General features: G+C 40.1%; 1 protein-coding gene across 1 annotated transcript in view; it reads left to right on the top strand.

Moving 5' to 3' along the window:
- The first annotated feature begins 1,045 nt into the window (after positions 1 to 1,045).
- roraa (RAR-related orphan receptor A, paralog a) overlaps positions 1,046 to 11,438 on the top strand; it is a 188,621-nt gene continuing 178,228 nt past the window's right edge. Inside the window, exon 1 of the mRNA XM_082542137.1 lies at positions 1,046 to 2,396. Coding sequence (XP_082398263.1) covers positions 2,243 to 2,396 — 154 coding nt within the window. The 5' untranslated portion in view covers positions 1,046 to 2,242. The remainder of the gene's footprint in view (positions 2,397 to 11,438) is intronic.

The following is an 11,438-nucleotide window of genomic DNA, read 5'->3' as shown; positions in this document are numbered from 1 at the left end:
TTTTTCAGATGTAACATTTTGAGTGTGTTTACGTCTCAAGCTCAAGTTTCTTTGCTACAGCGCTGAGCATTCAACAGGCGTGGAATGCGAGTGCGGGGTTCACGCGGTCAAATTGCACCAGGTCAGAAGGTCGGGGAAATTTGGAGAAGCTAAAGCTGAGCAGAAGGAATGGAACTTGGCCTCTTCGCTTGGCAGTGAGAGATTCCTTCTGGCTTTCTGTCAAAAAGTCGGCATTCAGCAAAGCATAACTCCAAAAGTTATATCACGCTCTTGTTGCTGAGTTACGTGCAGGAGTGTTGTAATAAAAACATGAAAACTGACTCTTTTTGACAAAGTACCCCATGTTATTAGTCCATACTTAAAATGCTGCATATTTTAGTATGTCTCGTAGCATTGATCTGTAGTTTTGCATGGATTAAACACCTTTCTTTATTATGTGTTCTAAAATTGGATACAGCTTAATTACAAATTAGAAACAGCATAAATCATATTTACATATGCGGATTCTTTCACGTTCCCCCCCCCCAAGGCTTTGTTTGTCACTATTCACCTTCACGTTAATAAAGTTTGTGCGATACTCTCAAAAGCTGCACTTAATGCTACATTTTCCCTAAGTCACTACAGCCAAACGGCAAATCTGACATCATGACAGAAGGAAGTCACATTTGGCCCGTTGAAGCTAAATAAAGAACTCAATAGAGACACATCATAGCCTTTTTTTATTGCCCTGCATCATATTATCAGCCTCATCGTTATTGTATTAATAGAATAATAATACATAAGAAACAAGCAGCTCTGCCAGCTTTCCTTTATCATAAACTAGAGTGCACTGTAATCAAAAATCAGTGAGAGCCACATCATGCTTCATTTAAGCTATTTAGAGAAAATGTTAACCGTATAAGACAGTATAAATTAGAATAAAACTACACTACTACAAAGCAACAGCTACTTAGTTACCATACTGTGTGGTGTCAGAAGCCTAGTTAACCAGTATGCACTGAAGCTCATCTGTATGAAGGCAAATGTTCAGGACAGTATAAATATATGTATTACAGAAATATGTGTAATGTCGTTGGGTATTTGGCAACACGCAGCCTAACTCTGCTGAGACAGCGAGACCATGTCAAAGTCCACGTGCGCCGCTTTTAAGGGGCGGAGTTCAGTCTCGCAGCTTGCCCGCTGATCACATGCAGGAAGCATGGAGTTTGTAAAAAAAGCGGGATACGGACGGCGGTCGGCTGAGTGACGTTTGAAGGCAGCCATGCACGGCGCTGCAGCTTCACGCACATTCTGTCAATCCGCTCTTTTATCACGCACGGCGAAGACACGCAGCTTATTCTGCCAGTGACGGGAAGAGCTCAAGCAGTAGTCATAATAGGCGAAGCACGCTCCTCCCACCGGATGGTGGAGATGATGATGATGATGATGATGATTATGTTAATTGTGATGATGTTGATGAAAATAATGAAGAGTGTTCTGATTATCCCCGCTTGAATGCTTGGACGTTAAAGTTGAATACTTGGCTGAGAGCAGCCGACAGACTCCTATATGCTTATGGCTGGCAAGCCCAGTGAAGGAATTTGAAGTGAATATTCACTGCACCCCTACAGCTTTTGGCTGACGTTAGAGAGAAGAGAGATGGGTAATATGGCGATAATTATAAAAGTTCCATATTTAACAGGGATTTTTTTTTAAATTAAAGCAAAAATAAAATAACAACCCCAAGAATAAAGTGTTTTCCTAAAATTATATTGATTATTTTTAGATCGACAGCCTAAAAGAAATAGATTATGTAGCTACAGGCGCAGTTGCGTGCACAAGGATGCATTTTTGGCCACACTGTGCAGTTTTGCAGTTTATAATTCATAGTATTCTATCCCGGTTTTCTTATTTTGCATATAAGCAAATGCAGAGATGTAAAAAATCTTTGGAAATGGTTAGACAGTAATAGAAAATCGATATTACCATGCAAAACTGCGCGGGGTCGATCAGCGTGGATTACTTTCAGGCCTACATCTATTCTTCGACTATTGACAACCTCTCCCTTTCCAGTTTGCATGACTGGAGCTCTCACTAGCGCTGCTAGTGGACAATCAAACCTACACACCCACCTCCAGACACACTCGCATTTCTCATTTCTTACTTCTAAATTAGATAGCGAGACGTGGTGTCGGAGCTCACAGATCGCATAGAATTAGTTTGAAGTATCAGCGGTAGTTAAACAATAAATCTGAAATTCAACATGGAGTCCCCTCCAGATCCAGCGAGCGACCCGGGCAACAGCGCCTCGGAGCCGGCTACCCCGGTCAGGGAAACCCCGGTAAACCTGGAGACGCTCCGGAAAGCGGACCATCCAGCCCCGGTTCGAAGGCAGACCTGTTCCAGCACCAACAGAGGTAAGCGAACCGATTTCCCCCTTTTCACTTGATGAGAAATACGGAGCGATCGGGGACATTTTCATCAAACTTCAAAAATGAATTAAATCGCGTCCCCCTTGAATAACTGCACACTGTCTAAAAATCACCCAACCACAGGTACACAGCTTTTTATTTATTTTTTATTTAGTACCACAGCGGCGATTACCCACTTGGTCGTAATGAGTGCTTCGGTGTGGGATCCTGGTGTTTAGGCTCTGCTGACAGCTCAAATCATAGGGGGTGATACGGTCACAGATGTCACATTTACTCTGACTGCAAGATTAATCAATTATCCAGGAACCCGGAGTTGACCAACGGGACCTTCTCCTCGTGCCAAAACGGGCTAACGTGCTCGCTCTAACGCGATATTGTCACAGAGTCGAAAGTGAACTTTGGGAAACTGTGGGTTAGTTTATCGATTAGTGCTATTCGCCTTCGCACAGACGTGTCCTCCACAGTGCCTTATACAACACACTGTACCGTCTGGATGGATTTTTCCCCCTTTTTTACATTTCCAGCTAACAGATTTGCGCTATTCCTGTGTGGAAAAAGACGCCCCAGCAGCTGGAATTTGTTTAATGCCAGCAAACAGTGTTGCAAGCATTGGAGGCTTCTGCACGCCTTTTGCGATTAAGCCCCCTCCCTTCAATACGAACAGACAATGAAAGCCAAACGAGCCCTACATTGCAATTAGCCCGTCAAAACGTCTGCATTGCTGCATGAGGACTGTTTCTTTTTTACACGATTTATCCATCACGTCCCGTCCATGTTGTACAGTACAAGACAGTATTTAACCACACCCCCTCTCGGCTGTATCCAGCACAGGCTAACCGGGCTCACCCAAGTTCAAAGAAATAGTGCTTTCTCTGCTGATTCCTGACAAGCAGAGTTGGTGTGGATACATGGCAGCGAAGCGACCGGTGTAGATGTGACATTCATTCATTGAACGACGTTTTCTTTTTTCTTTTTTGTGAGCGCACTCTTCCTGTGCGCAAGGGTATATTTAGAGTGTGATATGGTGATTGTGGAATGTAAGCTGGTTATGTAACAGGTTTAGCCATAAACAGAGGCGCGCAACTGAGAGCAGAAATCATCATCTTAGATCTTTTCACTTTATAAAGTGGTTACCCCCCCTTACTCCTCGTTATCACCGCGCTTGTTTTATATAGAAAAAACAGCCCAGTTCAGCGACTATTTATATGTATTTACCGCTCAAGCGAAACTGTGTGACTTTGTGGGCTGGCACAGCCTGCGCGCTTATGTAATAGCGGGGCAAAGACAGGTAGTTGGGAGACTTCGTGGATTGATTTCTTTTTTCACAAGTCTGACTTTGAGACACTCCTAACCTGCTGACCCATATTCACCCCACCCTTTTATGCACAGGATTAAAGTGCGTCTGGGAAAGAGAAAGACAGGAAAAAGAACGCCTTTGGTCTGTTATGTAATGCTGAATGGGTGAAAAAAATGTCTTCACTGGGGCAATCTCTGCACTTTGAAAGGAGGTTCTCAGCACGGAAACTTTATTTTGGCCTTTATACAAAGAAAACAGATTATCGTTGGATATTATTTAGCATAGGAGGGCTTAAAGAAAACTTTTGAGAACTTTTCAAAAACTTATTGCAAGTAAATATTTGTCTGACATCGCTTATGGTTAAATTTCTGGAATTATTTTCTCATGTTTAACTGTGTAGTTCAAATCCTGTTTTGTATTTTAGCCTTTCATACAGGTGGGAAAAGCATTAGAAACTTTAACTCCACTCTGTTACGGTCAGTCGTCTAACCTTTAGAACATTAATAAATATTACAGTGAGATGACAACGTATTGTAATGCTACAAAGGAAGGCCACTGGTTGTTTTAAAAGACCCCCAAGCTGAGGTCACGATGGAGATGTCTTATAAATGTAATAATCTAGAAATATTTACAGCATTCATCATGCAGGAGAGCAGAAGAAAAGCTTGCTTTCATAAAGATATTATGCCATAATTGCTTTATTCAATTGAAAGAACACATGTTCTATTAAGGAGAAGCTGCAGCCGGGTTATTGCGTAGGCAGAGTTGATTGTAGGGTTGCTTAAAAAAATAAAACAATAAAAAAGGAGAAAAAAAGAAACAGTAAAAAAATATTTATAGTTCACAGCAGTGTTACAGACTTCTGAAACATTTTTTAGGATTACGCTTCCACGCTCAGACTCTGGCTTTTTAGGCCAGGCACGGAAACCAACATCTGAAAGGCGGCAGACACTCGCTTAAGCGCAGTTTCCCTCTTTACAGCAGCTGTATTAGACTTTCTGAGGATGCACATTGCTTATCCTGCATGCAGAGCGTTTACTGTTTTAACCCTGAGTGCTAATACCTTATAAGTAGAAACGGCTTACTTCAGCAGAAGCTCTGCTGTAAGACTTGAGTGGGTCAGAGAACAGGCCTTGAAGGGCTTTTGGTATATCATTACTGGAAAGAAGAAAGGGTGTTATTTTCATATTGCAAGATCTCTCCGTTCACAAATTTGGAAACAATCAATATTAATGGCTTAGTTATGTAAGGTGACGGTCTCTGCAGAGGTTTGAAATCTCACAGTTGCACAGGGAAGCACCGAAGCCGCGCGTGTGATGAGAGACCTGGTGTTTGCATCCGCATTTAACATTAGTTTGTTCGACTGCTGAAAATGTGCGTGCTTCCTAGAAGTGTGGAATTAGACTCCACCGAATGATGCTGATTGATATGCTTGTCTTCTTGTGCTGCGCTATCATTGTCATGTATGCAGACTGTGAGTCATCTGAAAATCATTTTCCTTCGTTAGGGAGTAAGAGGTTACTCATAAAGTACAAATAACATTATGTTGGTTTAGAACAGCGTAATCTGTCACTAGGTGAAGTGTGATGTGGTTCCCTGTGGTGGAGAATATTACAGAGCCTCCTGCTTATTAGTTTGCCTCCGTCTCATATCTCGATTAATTCTGATATGATTTTTTTTTTTAGCCTGAATAACAGCTTTCTTCCTATTGTTTCACTACATCTAGCGTTATTGTAGTTTTTCCCACCACACATTTTTGTTTCCATAAAATAAAAAAAGTAACCTGTTCTTCAGGTTTCAGTGTAGAGAAGTCTTAACATACAGTGCAGCATATTGCGTGATCCAGTCTAACGGAGGAGAGTTTAAACATTGTCACTCATCTCTTAATGAACACGTAGCCACAATTTACTCAGAGGTTTTATTTGTGGGGAGTGAAACGAGAGCTCTCAGCTAGACAGCCAGCATTTATTTAGTCGTTGTTGAAAGAGGACGGATGAGGTACAGCAGCATAGAGTTTTAACTTTTTGCACTAAATCTCAGAAAGCTGGCAGTTGGCTGAGGTTAGCGCGCCTCTTGAATGGACAGCGGCATTTCTGTGGCCGTGGCATTCTCAGATTCAGTGAATGAGGGCACTCTGCCCGCTGGAGAGCGTGAAGGTACAGGTATAGGCTTATAACTTGGACAGCTTGGACAGATCCAGGAGTGGAACTCCATTATGTGTCCTTTTTTTCTGGCTGGCTGGCTATAACATAATATCAAATCTGAGTCCTCTTGCGTTTTCAATTCTGAAATGTGGGTGAGGTAATGATATCATGAACTGTTTTATTGCTATAGACACTTAACATCGTTAAATGTTAACAGTCAGTCTTTCTTCAACCATACACCGAGCTGTTGCATAGATGGTGACAACTGTTTCTCGTTTCGACTTTGGCACTAGAGCTGTTGGAAACCCCCCCCCCCCCCCCCCCCCCCCCGATCTTCTGTTCTTATGAGCTTCAAAGGTCAAACATTATTTCAGTTGCATCATGCTTATCTAGGCAGTGTACCTGTGAATATCAGCATAATGTTAGAGTTAGTAGTTGATGAGCATTGATTGAAATATTGCCAGGCAAGATGTGAAGCTTTTTTTTTCTTGCTGTCATTTCAAAATATGAAATTAGCAGCACAGTGGCTCAGTGGTTACTACTGTTACTTCACAGCAGTGATGTGTGTGGTGACTTTCACAGAAAGGCGAGTATAGATGATGACAGGAAGAAACATGCTTAACAAGACACATTAGATGAGATTAAAACAGATCTTTTTATGATTTTTTGATCTTTTATTCTTTTATATAAACTGACAACCTCCTGCAGCTTTCTGTACTCTGCACGGACACGTCTTAACCTTTCGGCAGTTGTTTCTGGATGAAGAATTATTTTAAAAATGTACTTTAGTATTTACCATCAAAAGATTTAGCATTAGCTGACAATTACAAGTACTGGAGGAATTGTTTAGTAAAATTATACTGCACTATGAAAATACCCAACTCCTTGTCTAAGGAGCTTGGTGGAGAGTCCCTAAATCTGGGCGTCTCAACCATTTGACCCTAGAACTGAAGAAGCTTCTCGGATGAGAGGTGAAACGTCTTCAAGCAACTTAAAGAAGTCCACACACCTTTCTTTCCAAGCTCCTTAGACTACGATGACCTGGATGACTGAGAACCTTCACAGACCCAACTCCTCGTAAACCGTGAACTATTGGAGCATTTAACTTAAAGTATTAAAACAAATAGCAATTATGCTGCATAAAAATATTTTCTTGCGTTGTTATATGAATCGGTATTACTGCTGCATGTTTGAGCTTGAGCTTTAAATATTTTATATTCTGTCTAATCTCCTGTAATTTATCATATTCTGTAAAATTGTGTTTATAGTCGCTGTCCTGTGAGGATGCCATTTCTTAAAAAAAAACAAAAAAGCAATTTAATGAGCTCACTGGGATTAAAAATATCAATAAAAAATGAAGTTGATATTTTAGCGAAACACTGGGGTTAAATTTAGTACGTCCAATCAACCAAGTGAATTCTCATAGCTGATAATCTGAAAGTGATGGCCGAGCCTGCACCTGTGCAACTTGTCTGCTTTATTAAACCAGACGTGGCAGGATTTGACGTCCCCTCTCCATCATTGATGCTTTCTTTGCTGTTGTGCTGAAGGAATTATTAAAAACTTTTTCACACTATACTCTAACTCCGCTACATCACACAGGTTGGCCAAGGTGATTAGCTAGAGAAAACCTTGTTGTTGAGATGATAAATCATGGAGTGCTTGTTTATGTACTAATGTTAGCTCTGTCTCCACATAACATGTAGTCTGTAACTGATATTAGAGTAGTAAAAGCAGAGTCAGCTTTTCTAGCATACCTCTGAGTTTCCCACCAAAGCCCAGCAGTTTGTGGACATGCAAAGTACCAGAAAAACCGATTGTCTCTCAGCTTGCCAGCTAAGCTTTGCGAAAGGGCATTTCCATCATAATGCTGGCCCCGTATAGATTCCAGAGTCAAGCAGAATAAAGCCTGCTTCCAGAGACAATATCCAACTGTGGCCGCAAGATGGTAGGAAATTAAAGGATGGATGCAAACAAGTGAGCAGTTTTATGACATAATACTGTGAAATGCAAGGAGACAGATCACTTTCACACTGGTATATTTTAGTTGGTGTTAGTTCACTGGACAAGCTCTGCCTACCTTGCTTGCCCTGATGAAGCAACACTGCTTCACAGCAAACAAAATTTTCCTCCAGCCCCTGTGTTTGATGAATGCATTCTTTCACAGGGACGGTCGGCCTAACCTAGAGCTGGCTTAAGTTACCTCCAACTAAATGTGATACCTAAAAAGCACATATGTTCAAAAGCAAATCAAGTCATAATACTGTGTGTTTGGACAATGTATGTTTAAACATTTTCACAACTTGACAATAGCCTATTTTGTTAGTAGTACAATCCCCAAATGGTACTCATAGGTGTGGTTAGTTTTATGGGTCATTAACAAAAGTTTGGTTTCTGAACACAGGCACAAAAAGCACAAAAAACCATGCTTTTTTCTGCATTAAATATCAACACAATTAGCAGCAAACTGCATGTCACAAACAGTTAATCAGTTTGCACAGGTGATTTAAATATTCTCCTTTCTATATTTTGTGCCTTCAGAAGGGAAATCCCAGTAATACACATCAAATCAAACCAAACTTTATTGTCAGTTTGCTTTGCATGCAGCTGTAGTGTATGCAAAATGAAAGGGCTTTTCTGCAGGGTCAACACAAGCGTATGCAACAGGGTCAGTCATAAAAACCTTTTCCACTTCTTGCATGCAATCTTATCACCGTGTTGTCTTTGTATATACAGACAGTACTTTTTTAATGCCAAAACACAGTTTACACTGGCACAGGCGATTAGAAAACCAGAGCCAATTTGGATTAATCCTGACATAAATATTTTATTATTTGCACATTATGGTTATTGTCAACATCAGTGTGTAAAGCTAGACCCCAACTTTAATGCATACAACAGATGTAGGGTACTGTACAAGAGGGACAGCAAATATCGTCTCAGTGTTGAAGAAGGACAAGCACTCTTTCGTGCAGACTTGGAAGAGCTGGTATAAAAAAGCATCATACAGAACAGAGGGAAGCTGTATACAAATACTGTGGAGTAAAAAAGAATGCTGCTCCAAGTGGAAGCATGACTGATTTTCTTTTAACATCTTGTGCAATTCCAGGAAAAAACTGAAACACAGACACAGCTGTTCATGATATGGTGTTTGGTAACACCACTCCATTTGCTAAACTATTGGATTTGGCAGGGACCTTTGATTTCTTTATGTAACAAGACATGTGAAACAGCTCTAGAGTTTAATTCTATTTCAGCAAATACTCGATTGGTCTGACCTGTAAATATGACATAAAAAAGTCTCTCAAGTCTCAGAGATGCATAGTTACAGATACATTAAAGGTAGTAAATTAAGTTTAGTTTGATTAAAATTAAACTAAACTTGTGAAAAGACTCTAGACATTGGTTAAAGAAATTTGCTTGTTTTTCATTGTTTAGCTCTGTTTGTCTCAAATGAAAATCCAATATTCTCTGTTCATTTAACACTTTAAAATTTTATGCATAACACATATTAAGTCATTGTTAAATGAACTGAAGCATGCACCACAGTATTTGCCATTTGCAAAATAGCAGATTTTTGCTTGACCTGTGCATTTCACTCACAATTGTCCATATAAACTAAAGTGCATTTGGCTTGAAAATGCATTTATGTATATCATTTACTTTTGTTGACATAAATGCATTTCATATGTATATTTAATTTGCATTTTTTGCATAATTTAAGTTAGAATTTATATTTATTTTAGGCTTACACTATAGGTAATTCAATGCCAGCCTTTAACAGGCAATATTAATTAAAATAAGTTTAAAAACTTAACCTAGACCATCTATGAAAGTTTTATTCTTGTGGGACAGCTTATTTTTGAGTTTGAATCACTAGTGACTTAACTGGGGCTGGCGAGGAAATTTCAACTGGTGACAGACACCAGATTTGATGTGAAATCTCCAGTGGTGAATGATAGCTCAGATCTATGGCCCATTTACTGAAGTTTGTATCTTAGATAGAAAATTTTGAATAGTTATGACCGGAAATACTCCAGATGCATTATTGGAGGGCGTTAAAGGAGTCTAATTTTAATGTGGTACACTGTGACCTAAGTACTTGTGCTGCTTGGCTCCATGCCTCTCTGTGGCTCTGCGATATGAAAAGGGCCCCTTAGAAGAGGACTAGAGGGAAAGATATGGTGAGAGGGGTCTAAAATCTCACTCTGGGGGGATTCTTATGTCACATCTATGGCCAAGGCTTTCACATCTCCATCATTGTGGATGGTGAAAAGCTCCCAAGCAGGTACGTAAGCCCTTTGCATGTAAATTTTTTACACTCAGAAACTTTGACCGTTTTATCTTTCAAACCATCATTCTTTTCACTTCTTAACAAAACTCCTGCAAAACACCTGCCAGACTGCACCACGCCCTGCGTGACATTCAGAGAAGTCTTTTATTATTTAATTCAAATCACAAATCCTTTACCTGTGTGTGCACTCTGATCGGCCAGCTATGGACATTATGTGCACATGTCTGCTTTAAAACGAGAAGAAATCTAAAGCATTTTATTCAAACAGCACAACTCAAGAGCTTCTTGGCTGTCATTTATCTTTCTTTCTGAAGGCTAAATTCACTGCAGCCTTGCTTTAAGGATTCTGTCGCGTATGATGTCGGACTAAGATAAAAATGGAAATATCTGTTGCATATTGCTGCCTTTCTAGCACAGATGAAGAGCAGCAGCAACGGACTATAACAAGGCAGAATAATCCATTTGCTTTCTCCTATGCTTAGAGTAATAATGTAATTTAACAATGTCTGCACTTACGCATTCTCACCATGTATTACATATAACAGAATAGTGTAGACGAGAGAAGGTGGTCTCAGGAGTTGTTAAACCTTCACTCAGAACAATGTGTTTTTACGAGTCTGTGCGCCATTATTGCACTACATGCAAAGTGTTTTTTCCGTTTTTACAGATTCAATTTTTAAAGAAAAAGAAGACCAAAATATTTTGTTATAGTAACAACATTGCTTTTCTGTGGTTCTGTCACACAAAATCCCAGTGCTGCAGGAGGTAAAGCACTCATATAACATCCTCCACTGCTAATTTCGTTACATTAGTAGTGCCGTGTCATTACTTCCCAAAGTTTATTTGTCACCTGAAATAAACAGAAAACTTTTGGAGACGTGGGAGATAAAACAACTTGAAAATCAGTGTCATTTCTGTTGGCTTGATTATTTATATTGGAATAACAAGCCCAACTTAATCTCATAAATAAAAAAGGGAGAGATACAGATCCGTCCCCTCCAGGTACTGCCACCACTTAATCGAATTAGCTCCACTTGCAGGCTTGACGGGCTCTTCAAACACCCCTGGTGACTTCTGAGTGCCGATTACAATCAGCTACTATTTTCAGCCTTTGATTATAATCTGGTGAGGTTGGACAGAATTTTTTTGAACGCAGAACTAACTAATTATTAACATCGCGGCCCATCTCTGTCTTTTTCTCTCTTTTTTTTTTTCGTGCCCGCTACTCGGGGCCAATGGGGCTGGAGTAGTTAAACAATACCCACAAGTGTTAATCATATCAAATCAAGCAG

The sequence above is a fragment of the Aulonocara stuartgranti genome, assembly GCF_965226115.1.
Source record: "Aulonocara stuartgranti genome assembly, chromosome: 7".
Taxonomy (NCBI): Eukaryota; Metazoa; Chordata; class Actinopteri; order Cichliformes; family Cichlidae; genus Aulonocara; species Aulonocara stuartgranti.
Note: the sequence above shows the minus strand (reverse complement) of the source record. Positions and strands in the feature narration are given on the sequence as shown.